The sequence below is a fragment of the Mirounga angustirostris genome, unplaced genomic scaffold (genome assembly GCF_029215605.1).
Source record: "Mirounga angustirostris isolate CCGP_5_RB_7025 unplaced genomic scaffold, mMirAng1.0.hap1 SCAF_3, whole genome shotgun sequence".
Lineage (NCBI taxonomy): Eukaryota > Metazoa > Chordata > Mammalia > Carnivora > Phocidae > Mirounga > Mirounga angustirostris.
Genome location: NW_026991711.1, coordinates 182,031,596 through 182,054,547, shown reverse-complemented (window position 1 = coordinate 182,054,547; position 22,952 = coordinate 182,031,596). Strand labels below are relative to the sequence as shown.

The window sequence follows — 22,952 nt, the reverse complement described above, 5'->3', positions numbered from 1 at the left end:
TTCATGCAAGAACATTGTAATTGCAATTTAAAAGCTAAGTGACAGTCTTTGTCAAACTAGATTATTTCTAAGTTCTAATATTCCTCTCGTTTATAAGCTAATGAGGCTGAGATTTGCAAAGGCTCTTGTTCAAGGGTGTAGAGTATCTGTGAGGACAGAAATCAAACACGAGCACCTTGACTTGCTATTTGCGTTTCTGTCTACACAGCATGTTTATGGTCAGCTGCTTCTTAGAAAAATAAGATGCACGATTAGGGGAAATATTAATTCCCTGAATCCCACAATCGGTACCATCAGAAAATTGATATGGTAGTGAAGAATTCTAGAGTGCTTATTTCAGTTGAGTAAGAATATGTGGGGACTTCTCTGGGCTTGATCGAACTAGGAACATAGACACAAAAAGTGTACTTAAAGGCCAGTACATAAATATTCATAGCAGCATTATTTGTAAGAGCCCAACAGTGCAAATGTCCACCAACTGATGAATGAATAAATATAATGTGGTCTGGGGCGCCTGGGTGGCTCAGTTGGTTAAGCGACTGCCTTCGGCTCAGGTCATGATCCCGGAGTCCTGGGATCGAGTCCCACATTAGGCTCCCGGCTCAGTGGGGAGGCTGCTTCTCCCTCTGACCCTATCCCCTCTCATGCTGTTTCTCTCTCTCTCTCTCTCTCTCTCTCTCTCAAAGAAAGAAATAAAAAATAAAAAAAATAAAAAATATATAATGTGGTCTGTCCACGCGATGGAATATTATTCAGTCATAAAAAAAGAATGAATACTGATTCGTACTACAGCATGGACGAAAACTTAAAACCACTATGCTAAGCTCAAGAAGCCAGTCACAGAAGACCACATATGGTATGATCCCAACTGAAATGTCCAGAATAAGCAGATCCATAGAGACAGGAAGTCAGCAGTTGCCAAGGCCTCAGAAGAAAGAACAGGAAGTAACTGCTAGTAAATAATGGAGTTTCTTTTGGGCATGATGAAAATATTCTAAAGTCAAAAAATGATGATGGTTGCACTACCCTGTGAACATATATAAAACCACTGAATTCTACACTTTATTTTTTTTTTATTTTTTTTTTAAAGATTTTATTTATTTATTTGACAGAGAGAGAGACAGCTAGAGAGGGAACACAAGCAGGGGGAGAGGGAGAGGGAGAAGCAGGCTTCCCGCCGAGCAAGGAGCTCGATGTGGGGCTCGATCCCAGGACTCTGGGATCATGACCTGAGCCGAAGGCAGATGCTTAATGACTGAGCCACCCAGGCGCCCCTGAATTCTACACTTTAAAAGGGTGAACTTCATGGCATGTCAATTGTGTCCTAATAGCATTGTTATTTTTTAAGAAGGGATTTTTTTCTAGGCATTAGATAAAGGTAATATAAGTGGCCAGAGATAGGGTGCAAAAAATCATAATACAGGTCTATATTCAAGTACTTCATTCTTTAAAAGGAATAAAGAAGTATACCAAAGAGACAATAAAGAACATTGGAAAACATTTCATTTATTGTCATCTTTTATTCCCAAAGAGGATCTAACGTGGCTTCCTTATATACCAGCATATATATATATATATATATATATATATATATGTATATACACACACACTGAATTAATCACTAGCAGAGCTTTTGGATCTAAAATACTCCAGAGTGAAGCTGCAGACTTCATGTATGATACAGACAGTAGATTTCACAGTTCAGAGAAGAGAAAATGTATGTTGGATAAATTAGGAAAGATTTTCAAAAGGAGCTGGTACCTATACTAAGCCTGAGGTTAGGAAAGAATAGGGAAAGGCAAGGACTTTTCTGAGAGGAGGAGGAGCATGGACAAGGCTTTTGCAGGAATGAGTCCAGCGTGGAAGAAGGAACGTGAGCAGCCATATGGAAAGATGTGGGGCAGGTTGGATGTAAGCGGGTTGGCTGGTGTCCTAGGCCATTGCTCGTCACGGGGCCATGTCCGCAGGCCTCACACTGAGCAGGCTTCTTCTCTGTGCCTCCCTGGAAAGTGAGCTCAGACCACAGCCTCCGAGTACTTGCCGAGGGAAGGTGCAATAAGTATATTGTTGGAGCACTGCGCTCTATGAATGTTCACATTTTCCCATATGTAAAATGTATCCTCTTTAGAGGAGGCGAGACACATTTTGGAGCCTGGAAAATGAATCGCAAAAAAAAAAAAGAAAAGAAATTACTTGCTCAGTGTTTTACCAATCCAAGAGTAAAAAAACCTTAAACCAGGTCCCCAAACTTCTCTACTTATATTCTTATTTTATTTTACTTTATTTTACTTATTTATTTGAGAGAGAGAGAGACCAGGGTGGAAGGGCAGAGGGAAGAGAATCTTAAGCAGACTTCGCACTGAGCGTGGAGCCCAACATGGGGCTCCACGCAGGGCTGATGTCACAACCCTGGGATCATGACCTGAGCCAAAATCAAGAGTCAGACAATTAACCAACTGTGCCACCCAGGTGCCCCCTTACTTATCTTCTTAAATACTGTGATAGATAAGTTCCAGTGCTTGACTTGGCTGGATGATGACAACTGTCCAATTATGGGCAACTGCTCAATTTTTGTGCACATCCTGTACACTTTAAGTTCAGCAAAACAAGAAGGACCTCCCGCTTAAAGCACGGTGAATAAGTTAACAGGGATAAAAGGTACAGCACAGGGAATATAATCTGTGGTGTTGTAATAGTGAGGTATGGTGACAAGTGGTAGCTATGGTGAGCATAGCATAACGTATAGAGTCGTCAAATCACTATGTTGTACGCCTGAAACTAATGGAACATTATGCATCAACTGACCTCAAATTAAAAAAAAAATAATGGATGAATGAATAAAGAGGAAATTATTGAGAGGATAAGCACAACGAAGGTATTAAAGTGATATTCTCGTGTACTTAAAAAAATAAAACAAAATCACAATACTCTTCCGAATGTGATAAAAAGTGTTTTTCAAACAATTAATGCAGCATAAGTGTCTACTCTACTAGAATATAAGGCCATATCAGTGTCTTAATCTGAAAAATTCGGTGAAGACCACTTTTAAACATATGCTTAGGTTGGAATTGATCCGTGAAATGTTTGTTAATAGTCTTAACTATAAGGCTTGTTGAATTCTCCAGCTTCAGACTGATTGAGGACTATAAACACCATCATTTTTGTCCTTCTTTTTAAGCAGCTGGGATCTACAGTACTGTCAAAGGAGGCTTTTGCTCAGCCCCGGGATAGGAAAAGCAGCCCTTTTCTTAAGACTTTGACCAGTGGCCTTTGGCCAATTGAGAAATGTCCATGATGTGCTTGGAATGAAGTCTTCTGTGGTCACTTCAGCCAGCAGAATGGTGGCTGTGTCCAAGCCACAGAGACTACCCACAAAAGGGTGGAAGGAACCAGACAGTGACACGGCAGTAGTTGAAGATGTCTGAGTATCATGGACCTGAAATTGCAAACACAGGCCTGCATGGCTCGTTTCATAAATAAAACGACAGTTTTTATTTCCAAATGCCTAATCTCTGGACAGTAGGCCCCTTATAAAATTCCACCCCCTTAAGAGGAGCTCGGCCGAGTTCCAGTGCTGTCTCGGATCTGTTTCATGCAATTGAGCTCTACTAATTGTCGACCAGAAGGTTTGTAAAAGAGAACAGGAAGTCTGCTGTGGCCAAGGAAATTTGTAGTGATCTGAAAGCATCTAATTCTCAGAAAAGAAGTTCTTCGTAACCATATTAATACCCTTAACAAATATGACCGCATCCTTCTCTTCTTATTTGATCAACTTACCTTTGCTTCAGTGGAGACACATTCAAGAAAGAAAACATGAGTGGAAGGGTCACAATTCTTAAAGTTGAAACTTTATGGAGGCCTTCTGCTTTTTCAGCCAGATTCTCCAGTAGCACAGCAAAATACAACTGAGATCAGTAGATGTCATAGGCATTCATTATACACGTATGCCTTTTCTTGTGCCTTGTGTATTATGTGCAAATGGGAAATAATGCAGCTTGTAAAATAATGTTTTAGATTTATCACATGGTTACATGAGGGTGATTCAGACTCATCTGTCTTATTTTAAGAATCAACATCATTTCATAACCAGAGGTCATCAGGAATCACTCCTAGCCATTATACACATGGTTATACACACGATTCGTTTTTATAAGCTCCAACCTGAATGAATTTCCAGTCTCATACATTGCATATGTATTATGCATTTGGGGCTCTATCTTTACTGTATGACATTCATAAATCAAGTGGCTGTGTGATTATCATTACTGGAAACTGGAGTCCGGATACCAGAAGCTTACCATTAAGGAAAAAAAAATTTCTTAAACCAGCTCAGTCTTCGCCTGATGGTATTACACCACAGAGCCGTGATCTTAGTGGAACACTAGGTAGAGCTACAAAAGAAGTTTACATCTGAGTCATGCTACTCTACTCTCCATCAGACGTAGAGTATTTTAGAGCAACTATTATTTTTTAAGAGCGAAGAAATAATAGGAGACTGCGCAGGATAATGAGAAAGAGGAATGATATTTTTGTATAAAAATGTATTATAAAATAATGGGTGAAATATATAAAACTGTTTTAATTAGAGAGAAAAAAATCCCTAATCTTGCCGGTAGATTATAATATGTAATGTTCCCTGGAAACACCAAAGAGGTTGACACGGTGTATCTGAGAATTATCTATCCAAACAGGAAATGAATTCTCCCCAGATAATTGAAATCTAGGAAGAATCTCCAAAACTCAATTTTAGCATGGATTTTAATCTTTTACTTCACACTTTCAATAGAGTTTATATACTGTTCATCTTCTAACAGAGTGTACAACATAAAAGAAGCAGGTTGAAAGAGACAATTCAAAAGGAATCAAAAATGTAAAATCTAAATAATATGTCCTAAATTGGTCCTATCATACTTGATGTAGGTGTATCTACACTTGACTTGCATTGATAGCCATGGCCTTGTAGCACTTCCAGACTCTGTTCACAGAACTGCAGTGAAATCCTCTGATCAAGGGAACTCAGTCTACAGCTGCATTTTAGGATGGGCATTGATTTTTACCGTATGATCTATCTATACATACATATGACATATCTAGAACTTAGTTTTCTCATTATTTTTTATCCTCTGATTTTGTCAGACTCACATGACATTCTTCCTCTTTCACAGTATCTAAACCCCATGCTCCAAAATATGCACATGCGGGTGCACACACGCACACGCACACACTCAAACAGAGCACACCATCATGCATGATCACATACCCCCGCACACACACTCACAGACACTCCTGCAATACACCTAATCATGTATGCTCATGCGGACACATACCAGACACACACACACATGCATAGAACCCACATATCCACACTCACACACACTCAACACACTTAACAATATTTAAATACCCAACTAGACACTGAGGTTATAGTAGGGAACAAAAGAGACCCAAGTTCTTGCCCTCAGGGAGCTTATATCAAGAGTGAAGCAAAAGGGCGATTTGAAGAAAGCATGAGTCTCGAACTGAAAGAAAAGGTCTGATGCTGCCGTTGGTGGTAGATCTTGTTGCCGCTCTGTGACCTCCGAAGACCAAATTCCCTTAGCCCCTTCCCTATCCATCTTCTCCAAAACTTAGGAGGGGTTTTGAGATTCTCATCTGTTTCCTTAATTAGTCTAGAAAAAATGCCCTTCATCCAGAACAATTCAAATGAACTTTAGTTTGTGTTTTAGAAACTCTGATGAATCATTTGTGGATTTGGGGATATGCAAAGGAAAAGACCCCAAATGTTGGTGCTATGGATGTTAACAGACTCATCACCCCAGGGCCACTGGAGCCACCAAGTAGTACTGTCTAAAGAAAGCTGGGGGCTGGTGAGGGAAAGCTACCGTTTATAGGGTGTCCCACACTCCCCCCAGCTTGATGGAACTGAAGACTCTATGTCATATAAAGAAGAAACAATCTATGAAATTCTGTTTTGGATGTTTTATTTTAAGATCTTTTATACTTTTGGGCACCTGGGTGGCTCAGATGGTTGAGCGACTGCCTTCGGCTCAGGTCATGATCTCAGGGTCCTGGGATCGAGTCCCGCATCGGGCTCCCTGCTCCTCGGGAGCCTGCTTCTCCCTCTGTCTCTCTCTCTCTCTCTCTGTCTGTCATGAATAAATAAATAAAATCTTTAAAAAAAAGATCTTTTATACTTTTAACTTACATCTATTCATTTAATGCAGAGTTGTTTGTTGACACTGAAGTTGAAAACGTTTTGTTTATTTTAACAGAAGTAATGACACCAAAAGCGTAAGTTATTTTTTTCTTCAAGATCCAGGTTTACTGAACTCCCTTGCTTTCCTCCCACCCCTAAAATTGTAACTACGCACACACACACACACACACACAAACACTCAGAGCTTCTAAAAAGGATTAACTTTACCTTGTGGATCTTCAAGAAATTATTTACAATATGATTAAAATCATGATGCTTTTGTAAGTTTTCTCTTTCACTTCAAATTTATTTTAGGAGCACAACAATAACAAAAAATAGAATAGAAGTAAGCTAGTCGAAATATATAGATGGCCCAAGTGTTGTTTTCTGCAGCCAAATGAAACAGCCTCAAATGATGAACTTCACTGATAGAGAGTAACATTGGGGAGCGATCAGAGAGTTGGCTCTTCTCTCCTAGAAAGTGAAAGTTTCTCTGTCTTCTTTTACTGTTAGATGCTAAGATCTAAGGCACTTTTCTTTTTTTTTTTGTATGGTGGGCTGCTCAGTGCTTCTAAGTTGAAGAACATAATTTCTTTTTATTGTTCTTCCCAGACGGCCACGGTGTCTTGGGATATCCGGACATTGTACTCCACGGTACCTGAAGATGCAGAGCACAAAGCAGAAAATTTACTGGTGAAAGAGGTAAATGTGTGCTTCTAGTCCTTTATAAAGCTTTGTTTTCCCCTGGTGGTGCTCAATACAACTTCCTGTTATTATTGTCTTCTTCTATTTCTCAGTAGAGAATTCCAGATGCTATGATTGATTGATGTCTTTCAGCTGGCGTCACCTGTAGATTCTTTGCATTTTCCTGTTAATCAATTTTTCATTATCTGGTGACTCTTCAGGTTTTGGACTTCTTTTTCTTTTGCTTTTACATCACTTAAAATCCTCATATTGAGGAGCATTTCTGTATTCTTAGTGGAAAGACTTGATTTTATTTTGCTTACCTAGACTGAGTTGTTGGCAAGGCCATAGGATGTGAGAATTTTGGATAACAGAGTTTCTATTTTAAGAGATAAATTTTCGGGGTGCCTGGGTGGCTCAGTCAGCGAAGTGTCTGCCTTCGGTCAGGTCATGATCCCGGGGTCCTGGGATCGAGCCCCACTTTGGGCTCCCTGCTTCTCCCTCTCCCCTTGTCCCCTGCTCTTACTCTTTCTTGCTATTTCTCTCTCTCTCTCTCTCTCCTTCACAAATAAATCAATAAAATCATTAGAAAAAGAGAGAGAGATACTTTTTTTTAATACTAACTATGGAAATAGTTCATGGTAAATCCCTGCAGCTATGATAAAAATCTGTTATTATAACATTTGCTTGCATTTAGATGGTAAAGAGAGACCTACAAAACTGCTTCTTCTTCTAACCAAACCTAGGATGCTTTAGGGCAGCTACTTAGAAGATGCTTCTGGAGTGAATAAATGAAGCTAGCCCTTCCTTTATAGAAAATGCAGTGGGAAAATTTAGCACAGGTCAGACTGAATCCTGAGAGAAAATTGTGTATCCCAGTTAGGATTTAATTAAAGCTACATTCCATAGCAAAACCCTTTCTTAGCTCTTAAACACATGTGCATGAATATGAGCTAGCTTTATTAGCATATGTATTAATATCAATCTGTATTAATCATACATACTTTATGTTATACACTTCAGTCCAAATCTTTTGCCATAAATTTACGGGTCTTTTTTTTTTTCCAATTCAATATTTTTTCCCCAAAGTTCACATTACATTACTGCCTTCTAAGGAGTAAAAAAAAAAAAGGGAAAAGTACAGGTCCAGATAACATCAGGATATCTGGGTGTGCTATTTTCATATTTACTGATAAAAGGAATAAATGTGACATCAGTACCACAATATTTTGTTTACAGTCACCTTAGAGGAAGTTTTCATATCTGGTAGGGCATCACAGTTTAAAAAAGAGTTGGCAAATTATTTTTTACACAAAAAAATCAGAACCGGTGAGACAAGGTCTACAAAAGTTCTTACGTAAATATGTAAATAGGTGTTAACTTAGGTAGGATTTGAAACATTTATGATATTGAATTCATAACTGGGAATATTTAACCAGTTCTTCCTGAGTTTTTTTTTTTTTCCCTGAAATACGGCACTTTTATGTAAAGGTCTTTAACTTGTTGTTAAATTTATTTCTTTATAGTTTATAAATTTATTTCTTGTAGTACTTTATGCTTTTGTTGTAAATGTGAGAATTTTTTTTAAAGATTTTATTTATTTATTTGAGATAGAGCGCGCATGAGGGAGAGAGAGATCATGAGCAGGGTGGAAGGGTAGAGGAAGAAGCAGACTCCCCAGTGAGCAGGGAGCCCGATGCAGGACCCTATCCCAGGGTCCTGAGATCATGACCTGAGCCAAAGGCAGAAATTTAACCAACTGAGCCACCCAGGCCCCTGCAAATGTGAGAATTTTTTTAAAACAAATTCTTTTTCTTACTGTTCATTGCTGATATTTTTGAAAATATATTGACTTTTGAATATGTATAACTGGCTCACTAAACTTCCTTATCCAAATAGTTCTTTTGTAATGTTAATTTTTGTTTTCATTTTTTTACTTTATTTTTTTGCAGATAGAGAGACACCACTTATGGTTCTTATTTGATTTTTAAGTATGTATCATATCATCTGCAAACAATTAAAACTTTCTTTGTTCTTGCCTTGTTTTATTATCTGATATCTCTGAAACAATGTTGAATTATAATGCTCATATTGGACATCCTGTCTTAATTTTTATTTTAAAGGGAGGCCTTTAGCATCTTTGATGTTTTATGAAATTTGGTGTTATGACAGTTTCTGGCATAAAAGAAATGTCTAAGAAGGATCTTTCTTGGTCCCTTTAAGTGCTTCTAAAGATTGGCTACCCCATAGTATGAAATCCATATGCAGTCTTTTGGTATAATAGCTTTACCACTTGAATATGAATATCCTGTGGATCCATATTTGTATTTCTGGTGTAAACTTCCTTGTTCAAATTGTATTTTTACCTTAATACTCTACTCCATTCGAATTGCTAATATTTTATTTCATACTTTTGCATTTATATTCATGAGTGAAATTGGCTCTAGTCTTCTTCCTCACTTTGGTATTAGACAAATGCTAACTTTAAAAAATTGTGACACTCTCCAAATTTTTCTATCTTCTGGAATAAAAAAATAAATCAGTGAAATGAAACAGAGTATCTAGAAATATATCCAAGTAAATACGGTTACTTAATAAATGACAAACATGGCATTTCAAATTCTCAGATATCTCTCAAGGGTAGGTAATTTCATAAATACCACTTGGTTATTCATTCTGGATGAAAATAAAGTTCTATCTCACATTAACACAAAAATTAATTTCAGGTCAATAAAAACAATTTTAATTTTAAAAACAAAAATATTAAAACTATAGGAGAACATTTTTAATCAGAAATTTAAGGGAAATGGACAGATTTAAGCAAATAAAAATCTTTTATATGATGAAGGGTGCCATAAATAAAACCAAAAGAAAATATTTAATCAAAGCAGTTATTTGTAATTTATTATATCTTTTTGCCACACATACACATACTCTTAATTTTCAAAATCCTACAAATTAGTAAGAAGAAGATAAATAACCCAAGAAAATATGAGGAAAAGACAGGAGCAGACAGTTCAAAAAGAGGAAATGCAGTTGGCCAAGGGGCACACAAAGTTGCCAACATTTACTTATAGTCATGAAAATATAAATTAAAACAAAAATTATGTGTAATACTTGTATGAAGAAGAACTTTAAGATGAATATTATTTAGTGACAGTAGGAATATAGGAATTAAACATTATCACACAGTGTTTGTAATATTTGCATGTCTATAACTTTTTGAAATGTAATTCCAATGTATCTTTTAAGTAGTACATATAAATGTGTAACATGCATATTATTAAAAAAAACACTAGAGCATAAAAAATACAATTACAAGCATGAGTATTGCTACACTGAACAATTTGTAATATCACTTGATAAGGGTGGGGTTGAATAAACTTTGGCACATTTATATTTTATAAAAATATATAACCAATAAAAATGACATATATTTAAATGTATTAGCTTGGATGCCCATGATATGTTGTTAAGAGAAAGAAGTAAGTTGCATAATATATAGTATGTTAGCTTGAAGGTATAAAACCTATAAATATATACATAAATATGGCTTATTTATATAAGGCTAGGGAAGTATTAAAATCTGTATAATAAACTCATAATATTGGTGATGTCACAAGTTTGGGATTGTAAGGGGAAGGGAGAAATTGGTTTTCAGTTTATATGTTCCGTATTGTTGTGCTACGAATGTATTTTTTAATTTAAAAAAATGTTTTGGAAAAAATTAGTTAGAATATATCTTAAAATGCTTTCAGAATTGGAAGCAACCCAAGTCTCTCTCCTAAAATTCTCTGAAGTTAAAATCCAACTTTATTCTTTGAGTCATTAGTTAGTTGCCTTAAAGATTACATCAAATTTTTTTATTATTATTATTATTTTACTTTGATAATGAAAATATCATACAGAACGATCAGAATCCCCTATGTATTTTGCTTTATGATTCCACCTGCTGGGCTTCTCTGTCCCTCATAGAAGCCAATTAAATTCATCCCTTACAGTCCATTCATAACCACTTGTAATAGAACCACTATGGATTTATAAACATTTCCACAATTTTAAGGACTTTTCATTTCATGGTCTTTTTACCTCTTTCTGTGTGCATTGGGTATTTGTCTATTTCTAGGTTTTCAGCAGTCTGCTTTAGGCTGTGAAAAATAGCTCTCACATGAACCAAGGGTTCTTAGCTGTCTTAGCTGTGGGTCTCTGGTACCTGAGGCTCTGAGACCTTGGATTTGGTGGCCAGCCTGCTGCAGCCCTTGGCTCTTCACACCTGCTTGTTCTATTATCTGGCATGCCTTCAAGGTGGGGCCAGTCAGCTCAAATCCTAAATCTCAGGATGGATTCAGAAACCCCACCCCCAATCTCTGGATCCAACCACAGTGTCAAGTTTAGCTAGGGGAAGGGCAACCTAAAAAGCAGACCAGTACAACACTGGGGACATGTGAACATATTCTAGGGTTCCTAGAGACCTTTAGTTTTGTTGTTGCTTTCATGAACTTCTGCACCACGACTTCCAATGGCCAGATTGACCCCTGTATTTCTGTAGTTTTCTGAGAATGTCAACTTCCGGGAAGAAGAGATTGACCACAAAATTTGCCTTTGTCTTGCTATTCTTCTGGGGCGAAATTTCTCGCCTTTACCTTGGTTCCTACCTTTCAATTGCTTCCAGCCTGGGGTTATTCCTGCTTTCCTCACTTCCACCCTTGGCTTCTCCTCTCTCCTAAGAACTGCTCCAAGGAAAAGTCAAGTACAATGTCTTTTACCTTCGATCCCAGGTATCTGCCCCAAATTTTATGTTGCAAGTCTCAGGACAGAGCATGTGTCTGGGCAACATGAATGAACCTTATGCTTTTCTCAACTGCATGGATCTAAAGTAGAAAAAGGAAAAGAAAAGAAAGAAGAGGAAGCCTGGGAAGAAATTACTTTCTTCCCTGCTAATTTTTCTGTATCACTAGCTGTGAAAACTGCCAGTTTGCTTGGTTTTAAGGATGGGAATAAAGGGAAGCCTGTACTTACAGGATAGGAAGAAGAGAAACCCCAGTGACAAATATCACGTGATAATAATAGCCCATGAATAGTCAAGCCTGGAGACAGCAGATAAAAAGAAAGGGTCACCAGAGAGCTGGGTCAAGACTGAGAAATGATCCCAGAGAATTATGCTGGCCAGAAGTCTCGACCCCAATAGGTAATAGCAGCGAACCTTTATCGACGACTTTCTTTGTGCCAGCTACACTTCTAAGCCCTGTACTTGCAGTGATTATAAACATATGCTGCTGCAGCAGCAATTTGTAATGACGAGGGAACTTTTATAGAAAGATTAAGCGAGTATTCAGCATCACACAGCCGGGACAGATCCAGCGTCCCCACCCTTGCCGTGCAATCACAATGGCCTCTGGCCTCTTAACCATGATGCTAAGTGCCCAGAAGATGCTTTACTACAGCTGTCCTCTGGAAGGACTACGGCCCTCAGCCTCCTCCCTGACAAACCCACTCCTTTTGGCCAGGTAACTCTGATGCATATAGTTAATGACCCACACTTTGAGAAACGTTGCTGGATTTTTTTTTTTTTTTTTTTTTTTTTTTTTATTTGACAGAGAGAGAGATAGCGAGAGCAGGAACACAAGCAGGGGGAGTGGCAGAGGGAGAAGCAGGCTTCCTGCCGAGCAAGGAGCCCGATGTGGGACTCGATCCCAGGACCCTGGGATCACGACCTGAGCTGAAGGCAGTCGCTTAACGACTGAGCCACCCAGGTGCCCCGTTGCTGGATTTTTGAAACCAGATTAAGCCAGCACTGAAATGAATTCATTGACGTTTTGCAGAAACACGTGTTTCCCTTACAGCCTCTGCATCACTGCACTAAGCAACCTTTGTGGTCCTCTCTGCAATAAGTGCCCTGTAACTCCCCACGGGGTGGCGAGGACAAATACCGTGGTTGCCAAGCAGTAAACTGGCATGAATCCAATTTAAACACATCCAGTTCAATACTGATTTTGAATTATCTCTCACTTCACTCCATCTTGACAATTCTCAGTTCCTTTTGAAAGGCAGCGAGCATTCTTTTCTTTTTTTAATCTGGAATGACTTCATATTTTTAGTAAGAGTTTAAATAAAATGAACAGTCTGTCCCTTTTCTGTTTTATCTGTTATTAATTCTCTTCCTTGTCGATTCAATATAAGTCTAAATATTCCCCGCACAAGACTATAGGTTTATTTCACTAAAGCACTTCACAAAGTTATGATAAATTATCATCAAGCCATCATTGAGCAACATAGTACAAATCCGTATATTTTTGAGCACTTTGTGTAATGGGGTCTTACTACCTCACTTTATAGCCTAGAAAACAGGTTCTGAATGATTGATTAACTTGTCCCTCTTCACTCAGAGTCGTTATTAAGGCCCTAGTCTCTCTGACCCCCATGCTCCATGTCCTTACCAACTTGGCTACCTCTGACCCTTTGAGAAATTCCTTTAAACCATGCATTTAACAGCCTGACCTGATGAGGGTATTTCCACTGTTCACAAGGGAATATGTCTTTCCTTTTGATACACATTTAACTTTTTCTGCCTCAGTTTCTTTATCTTTAAATAAGCACATTAATAATTCTAATACTGTGTTCTAAAAATAAATACAGCAATAATATGAAAACACTTGGAGAATAACAACTGGGGAGCAGCGTCTTTATCTGATTCTCATAAGTGACTTAAAATCAACATCTATAAACATAAAAGGAAACCAAACACTTCCGTGATAAAGCAAGCACCACCCCTCCCACTGAGGGTTGGGGGAGCAATTAAAGAGATCTATAAATAGGATGCAGACTTCTTAAGCAAAACTTCTATAGCAAAGTTTTCATTTTAATATACACAATAGAATAATATAAAGTCAGTAGCTCAGAACACTAATTAAAACTAAGCTCTTGGTCAGGTCTCTCTTAACAAAGAGAATGAAAGCAGAGAATTGAGAATTGAGATACTGTGGCCCAACAGGGGGCAAGGGTCTAGGGACCACCTCACCTGAATGGCTGAGAGAAATACTGGCAAAATATTAAGGTATAGCAAGTTACTCTGCCAACAAAGCCCTCTCCAATTTCTGGAAACCCATCTGCTGCAGCAGTAGAATAATGATGAAGTAAGAAGTAAATCATGAATTCAAGAATCCAAGCCTCACTTCGGTCAAGACATAAAACACTTGGGGATGTTAAGAGTCATAGAAACATTAAAAGAATAGAAGCAAAAAAAAATTAATATTAAAAAAATAAAGAATAGAAACAAATATCTATTCATTTTTTTTTAAGTTTGGAGCCCAATGCAGGGCTTGAACTTGCAACCTTGAGATCAAGACCTGAGCTGAGATCGAGTCAGATGCTTAACGGACTGAGCCACCCAGACGCCCCTACATTTACTTCTATATATGAATACACACACACACACACACAATTATGTACTCTCCTCATACAGACAGTATTAGGTTGTTAGGGCAAGGAAAAGTTTAGATTTTAAGCAGGTTCTAGACCATAAATACTGGCTTCTCTAGGAAAAAAAAATAATGAAATAAGACCCAAGACTGAACAGGAAGTACAAATCAGACTCAATGCAGAAATCTCTAGGCTTTGGTAAAAAGTCCATACTAAAAACCAACAGAACAAATGGTTGAGATAGAGTAGACACCAATTTCACAGACGCACAGAATGTTCTGCAGAAAGCCAGGTCTGCAGGATGTCCACAGGACACACACACACACACACTCAGTCTTTAACTTGCTAATATCCATGGAGATTATCTCAGAAGAGAACATGACATGTAGTATTTCCCATATTTATCTGACCATGAAGAAATTCTGTCCATTTTCCCCACATCTCTTAAAAACCATCTGAGAAATTCTGATGTGAATCTGAGGGAAGGAGATCATCAGAAACTAGGAACACAGTACAGCTCAAGTGAAACAGATTCTATTAGGTGAAAGGGCGCCTGACTCGCTCAGTAGGTTAAGTGTCTGCCTTCAGCTCAGGTCCTGATCTGAGGGTCCTGGGATCGAGCTCTGCGTCCAGGTCCCTGCTCAGCAGGGAGTCTGCTTCTCCCTCTCTCTCCACCTCTCCTCCTGCTGATACTCTCTCTCTCTCATAAATAAATAAAACATTTTTTAAAAATCTTTAAAAAAAATAATCTATTAGGGGCGCCTGGGTGGCTCAGTCGTTAAGCGTCTGCCTTTAGCCCAGGTCATGATCCCAGAGTCCTGGGACCGAGCCCCGCATCGGGCTCCCTCCTCAGCGGGAAGCCTGCTTCTTCCTCTCCTACTCCTCCTGCTTGTGTTCCCTCTCTCGCTGTGTCTCTCTCTGTCAAATAAATAAATAAAATCTTAAAAAAAATCTATTAGATGAAACTTGACATGCATTTCATTAAGGCAGATGGTGGTGAAGAGAAAAGGAATACTACAGCTCCCAAAAGATCAAATAAATTATTTCTTTCTTTTCATGGACAAACCTCTTACCATTTGTATCAAAAGTGTCTATCTTTGTCCAGAGGGTAAACCTCTTGGAATACTAGGACACAACCCCAGATACACCCCACGTTTTGGTTGTTCTATGGACTTGTCCTCATGCAGCAAATCAAAAATATACACAAGGTTAATTTCAAAGTTTGTAGTAAATAATAATACTCATAAAGTTCAGAGTAGCACCTTTTTCCAGCCCTTAAATTTCTCCTCTCAACCCCTTACCTAATTATTGGATTTTTTTTTTTTTCATCTAAGAAGCAAATGGGAACTCTGGCTCAAACAAGCTACTCTTTAGAGTTCAGTTGGGTGAAGTTGGTTACCCTGTCTTTACAAAGGGTTAAATTCTTCACATAGAAAATTCCTCTTCCACTGATTTATGCTGTTACTATGGATCATATACCAAGTGTCTGTAGTGAAGGGCCTTGTCCACTGCACGGAAGATTGGACTGGGTTTATTATTCAACAACAAGCACTTACTAAGTTGTTGATACCAAATGGACATAACACAGTCCTTGCCTTCAAGGAGCTTACCACCAGGCAAGAAATAACAGACCAGTGATCAGATTTTTCCAAAGCAATCTTACAAGTACCCCTGGAGTATTACTATAAAATGGAGAGATGAGGTCAGGTTCATATGGTAGAAAAAATTAGCTAAAAACAGACCAGAGAATGGGTTGGCTTGCTTATGTGGGAGGGATGAATAAGACTGAAGAGAAGCTGGACAGATGGAAGACTATTTTAATAGTCCAGCTGGGTTAAAGACCTACACTAACATATGGCAGTATGATAGTGGTGATAGTAAAGGGCTATTACGGAGATGGAATTGACAGAAGTTGGTGACTGAAAAGAAAGCAAGGGAGAGGAATATGGTGGCAACTACTCCCACATGTCTGCATTGGGCTATTAGCTGGATAGTTGTGCCAGTAATTTAAATAAGATGCCCAGAAGAAAGTAAAGATTGCTCAAGCAGGGATGGAAGAAACAAATGAGATAATGTCACTGGCCATCATGCATATAGAGACAGAGATGCCCAAGAAGGAGATAAATAGGTAGGTCTCAATGCAGGAGGAAGGGGTAGGCAGTTGGTCTGGATTTGAAAAGTAGAAGCTTTGAGCCTGGGACAGTTCACCAGGAGTGCCATGGGGACTTGGCTGGGGCTGAGGGGAAGGTCCTTGGGCTACACTCTCACTTAAGGCGCTAGTAAGGAAGGCCCTGCTCAGGAGGCGGAGATGGAGTGGCCAGGGAGATGAAGAAAACAAGAAGATATTGATTTCTCAGAATTAAAGAAAAGTCCATAGCAACCATGAGACAATGGTACAAAATGCCAAAGAGGTATCACATAAGGAAGGGCACGTTGGATTTGGTAATCAGAGTCATTGGCAGTTCTTTTTTTCTTTTAATTTATTTTATTTTATTTAAATTCCATTAATTAACATACAGTGTATTACTAATTTCAGAGGTAGAGTTCAGTGATTCATCAGTTGTGTACAACACCCAGTGCTCATTACATCATGTGTCCTTCTTAGTGTCCATGACTCGGTCATCCCATCCCCCAACCCCGCCTCCCCTCCAGCAACACTCAGCCTGTTTTTTATGGTCAAGAGTCTCCCATGGTTTGTCTCCCTCTCTGATTTCATCTTCTTTTATTTTTCCCTCCCTTCCCCTATGATCCTCTGTTTTATTTCTTAAATTCCACGTATGAGTGCAAGCATATAATTATCTTTCTCTGGTTGACTTATTTCACTTAGCATAATGCCCTCTAGTTGCATCCATGTCATATATATATACCACATCTTCTTTATCCATTCATCTGTTGATGGACATCTGGGCTCCTTCCACAGTTTGGCTATTGTGGACATTGCTGCTATGAACATTGGGGTGCAGGTGCCCCTTTGGATCACTACATTTGTATCTTTGGGGTAAATACCTAGTAGTGCACTTGCTGGGTTGTAGGGTAACTCTGATTGGCAGTTCTTTTTTTTTTTTTTTAAGATTTTATTTATTTATTTGACAGAGAGAGAGAGAGCAACAGCAGGAACACAAGCAGGGGGAGTGGGAGAAGAAGAAGCAGGCCTCCCGCCGAGCAGGGAGCCTGATGCAGGGCTCGATCCCAGGACCCTGGGATCATGACCTGAGCTGAAGGCAGACGCTTAACAACTGAGCCACCCAGGCGCCCCTGAATGGCAGTTCTTTAACAGAACATTTTCAGAGGCTAAGAGCACAACCTGATTACAGTGGGTTAAACTCTGAAAAGATGTGTAATCTTATCAAACAAGGTGTTAGTACATTGTTGTCTCTTTATCTGCAAAGCACTTTGAGAGTAAACCCAAGAAAAGTACCGGAATCCTTCAGTCAAAATACTCTATGAATACCAAAGTTAAAAATATTTCAGTAGGCTGTTACATTGTATACTAAAATATTGCTTAATTCATTAAGGGAAATTTTATAAACATAAAAAATAATATGATAAAATGAGTATAATATTGAAAAAGACATTTCTTCCTCTGCCTCTTCTTCCTTTTCCACCATTGGGACCCAGATAGATAGCATTCACCTAATTCAAGAGAAAATTATAAACATTCAAGGTAGAAGCTGCATCATGTTGAGAAGTAAAGGATCTATTAAAGAATTTGGATCCCAGACATGGGAAAGAAAATTCTGGGGAGAGGAGGATTGGCTATGATTTAAAACGTATTTCATGCTGCCCATTTTTGTTAACTAAAAGAAACATATCTAACTAGAATGAAATGTATCCTGTTTCAAGAAAATAAGGAATTCCATTTCTCACTTTTATGGTTAAAATAATTTTATGTGCTTCATGTTTAATTTTGAACTGCATATTATGGGCATTGATAAAGAAACCATTCTTTTAGTCAAAGTGCCTTTGTACTTTACACAAATTGTTTGAATCTCATATGTAGAAAAATGTGCACTCAAACTTACTCATAAATAAGAATAAGTATTTTAATAAATGATTGGGGGCTTTTTTTTTTGTATGTATAAATTAAGTAAAAATGAGTGCCATTTTCTGATTCTGAATCATTAGGCAGCAAATGAATGATTCTAAGGCATTCATTCACTTTCCACCAGAGCACAATAAGCATGGTTTTCCTCACTGTAGAACTAATTCCTTTGATATAACATCAGAACTACCTGCACAATTTAAATTACTGAGAGCTATTGGGGACAATGTAACTAAAAAAAAACACACACACACACAAAAAAACAACTCTCCAGATTAAAGAAAAAACATAATCCTCTCTTTTTTTTTCTTATACTGTACATTTTTATTAATGTTTCTGTGGCAGTTTAAAAACATGGCCCTTATATTCTTTGGTAATTCTCCTATCTAGCGGTAGTTTCTATGTCCCTCCCTTTATTTTTTTTTAATTATGTTATGTTAATCCCCATACATTACATCATTAGTTTTAGATGAAGTGTTCCATGATTCATTGTTTGCGTATAACACCCAGTGCTCCATGCAGAACGTGCCCTCTTTAGTACCCATCACCAGGCTAACCCACCCCCCCACCCCGCTCCCCTCTAGAACCCTCAGTTTGTTTCTCAGAGTCCATAGTCTCTCATGGTTCGTCTCCCCCTCCAATTTCCCCCCCTTCATTTTTCCCTTCCTACTATCTTCTTTTTTTTTTTTTTTTAACATATACAATGTATTATTTGTTTCAGAGGTACAGGTCTGTGATTCAACAGTCTTACACAATTCACAGTGCTCACCATAGCACATATCCTCCCCAATGTCTATCAGCCAGCCACCCCATTCCTCCCACCCCCCACCATAATCCTTTCTTAATAAAATTAGTGTGAATAGAAAAAAATTTGTTTCTGTTTTGAAGAACGGGGCCCTTAATTCACTGATAAGGCTGTGTTGGAGGTTACGGGACTTTTCATTTTGTGTGTACCTTTTAAAAGTGAACTTGTAAGTTAAGCTATATTTATTTTGCAACTTCAAGTAATGGAAAAATGAAATCAAAATTTGTTATTGTCCTATATTGGACCTATCTTATTTATGTATAATAATTTTGTTTCTATCATGGCCAGAACAAAATGGATCACCCATTTTATTTTTTACACTACATGTATAACACTAAAGATAATAAACATACAAAAGTTGATAAAGGTAAATTCAAATGCATTTATTTTTTAGTGGCATTGGGATAAAATGTATGTAGAAAACCCTGATGAAAACAAAATAGTTTTGAGTTTTACATTAACGACCTTGAAGAAATTTATTGTCTTAATGTCTCATCACCAAAATCCCTAGAATAATAGTTTTGCTTCCAGATATGCAAAACTGTCCAAGCTCTAAATTGGCTTCCTCTTCTCTACAATAAAAATCATCCTATAATATTTAGTGGCAAGTGGATGGAAACACAGAAGTACAAGTCTGAAACCCTGACATATAAAAATGTTTAAAAAGAACCCATTTTAAGTTTGAACCTAAAAATTTCAATCATATTGAATTACAACCCAGATTTTATGCCTTACATGAAAAGAATGATTTCGATCATAATATTACCAAGGTTTTTAGTACTATCCATTATTCATGTCTTGACAAATTACTTGTGAGCTCTAGCTGGGAAATTAGAATGTATGTTCCCGGGTCAGACACAGGTGTGATTTATGAAAGTCTAATTTTACAGTTTGTTCAACTGCCTTAATACAATGCAGTTTAAAAAAACAAACCAAATATTTTGATTCGCTTCCAATTTAGATAACAATGTAGGCTGCTCTATAATTCAAAGTAACAAAATAGTTGAAAAATGATTCTCATTTATGGTTGGCATTTGATAGGACATTCTGTTTTTACATTGTACATGCATATTTACATCCATAGTAACACGGTCTAGTATCAAGCAGTATTTTAAAAACTCAGACCCCAAATCCATTATTCTTTGGATTGTACCATGATTTCTGAAACGGAGTCATATCTATATTTACATCGCTTATTTTGTCCGAACATTTTTCTTTCTTTACCAAGACTGTAGTATAAGTGGTAAAAAATCATTGTGTTCAACTTATTTTTGTACCATAAAAATTATTTCCTTTTAAAGGAATACCTAGATGTGATCCAACTAAAGAAAAAAAATATATTTTCAGTGCTTTTTCTCTTTTTCTCTAAAATATCAACATATTGAGTGACCACGTGTCTTGGTTGCAGGAATAATCTCATCTTCTACCTGTTGGCCTGGCTAATAGCCCCTTCTCTCATCTCTCACTTTGTAGTGTCTCAGTGTGGACAATAAATTATCCAGCCACATTTTCAATATATAATTTGCTTAAATTCACTTAATTTCATGATGCTACATTTTCAACATTTATACAATAGGCATAATTCTTCTCAACTTAATAAAGACTGGCATGAATGTGAAATTACCACCATCATTTTACAAATACAGAATTAATCCCAGTTTTGACTCAGGGTCAAAACGAACGCCTTTTGTGGTTGCATACATCTTTCTGGCAAGAAACTAGTCATGTAATTAAATAAACCTCTACAGCCAGAAAGAAAAAGAATTTTGCATCTGAAAAGCCATTTATTACCTGCTTATTACTCTGTAGCCAGAATCTAATAATCAGCGCTTTTAAGAGATGGACAAATTACATTGCCAAACCCAAATTGCTATTTGAGGTAAGTAACATGATTTGAATTGATTCTGATGATTCTCTGAAGAGAAGAGGAGAGGAAAAAAATGAAATATTTTCTTTATAGTATTTTAGGGTGCCCTTTACAATTGCCCAATCTTTTCTAAAGTATTTAGATTTTTAGAACTTCCATAGTGTCATGTTTAGTTATTTCTAAAAGAAAAAGGATATAGGAAATCCATTCATTCAAATAAATATTGAATGTACCTTATAAATAAAAATGCCATGCTAGAGATGATATGCCCCCTGGTCTTTCAGTTGAAGGGTAACATCAATTACTAGAGCCCACTGTATGAAGTCAGGACCCTAATGCTTTCAGTTCATAGGCAAACAGCACAAGGACCACATTGTCACTCCATGGAATGACATGGAATGATGGATTTGGGGGCCCCCCTAAAGATTCTGATTCAGTGGATCTCATGGGACCCAGGAATCTGCATTCTAATTAACAATCCTTAATAATTAATGAACACAATGCAATTCAGGAAGCATTATCCTGATGGTATAAAAGCCTTCAAGCATGTTGACCTTGCTCAGCTTTTTTGTGTCTAAACGTGTTAACAGCAGAGATAGCAAGTATAAAAGCTGAACAAGCAAACATAATAAATGAATATAATGTGAATTGGGGCATTGCTATTCAGAAAAATTCACCAGCTCAGCACACTTTTGCAAGATATTCACAGTCCTCACCTTTGAAGTAAATGGGGAAATGGAACCCCTACAGTAACAAGCAGAGTGGTAGCCTGGGACTTTGAATTTGCAACAGGTCCTTTCAGCTTAGTTTTCGGACAAAGAAGAGTTTTAGTCATAATTAAAATAGTTCTTAATGAGAGTGACTGTGTGGGCTGGAACAAAGAATAGAGAATAATTTTCTATGCATAACATTTCCAAAATGCCATTACTACGTAGGAGAAACATCTATGTGTTTGTAAAGAGCACTGGCTTTCTCAGAATCCAAGAAATCACAGATTTAGAAGGATTTTTAAGGGTCATCTACACCGCCCCTAATCCTCATCTACCCACCACCAGATACATGAAACATAGCAAATAAATTCAGAAGGAATTTTATTAAAGCCGATTTCTTTGATAATCAAAGCTAATATGTCTCTCCAAAACTGTACTTCATAAATCAAGGAAAACTAGTTGCTATTATCAACTACTGTGAATGTGAATTATACACTGAGTCAAACATGCTAGGAAAACTGGTGATTTTTAAAGCAAGTATTTATTAAGTACTTACCCTATGTTGGGTGCTTTATAGGAAGTATTTTATTAGATCCTTATGAAGTTGGTATTACTTAAACAGATAAGGAAATTTAAAGATACTAAGTTACTTCACTGAAATCCCACAGCTAACACCAACATTCAAAACCAGGTCTGTCTGACTCCAAGACGGAAGCAGAAATGCCATATAAACATCTGGAATGATGGTCCAGATGTGCCTAAAAGAAAAAAGATGTCTGCAATCATCAAACAATTCATAAATTAGCTGAATGGACTTTTAGAGTCAGACAAATCCAATTTGAAATCCTACTTCTATCATGTGTAGGACCTTTGGTAATGATCTGAGCCTCTCTTTGCCTCTGTGATTTATAAAATAGAAATAAAATCTCATAGAGTTCTTATTAAAATCATATGTAAAGCACCTAATAGTGTGATATCTGACAAGTAGGTGCCACTCCAAACCAGAAAACAAGTACTTCTTTGCTAGACTATAGTAATATAAGAAAGCTCCACATTCATTTTGTGTCAGTGGAATTCAGGATATACACATCTCGGATTCAGGTAAGCCTGTGGCATATTGTGATTATCATGTGAAATACTCAGGAAGTATACATGTTTATTGTGGCTAAACATAGATACTGTCCATAGCAAGAAAGGATAATGAGTAAATCAGTGCATCTTTGTCCCAT

General features: G+C 37.5%; 1 protein-coding gene across 4 annotated transcripts in view; it reads left to right on the top strand.

Annotated features, from left to right (window-relative positions):
• The window catches only part of DOCK10 (dedicator of cytokinesis 10), a 256,600-nt gene that overhangs the window by 113,056 nt on the left and 120,592 nt on the right, over positions 1–22,952 (top strand). For all 4 annotated transcript variants that reach the window (XM_064587156.1, XM_054505990.2, XM_045867857.3 and 1 more), the window contains exon 3: positions 6,809–6,898. In XM_064587156.1, coding sequence (XP_064443226.1) covers positions 6,809–6,898 — 90 coding nt within the window. The remainder of the gene's footprint in view (positions 1–6,808; positions 6,899–22,952) is intronic.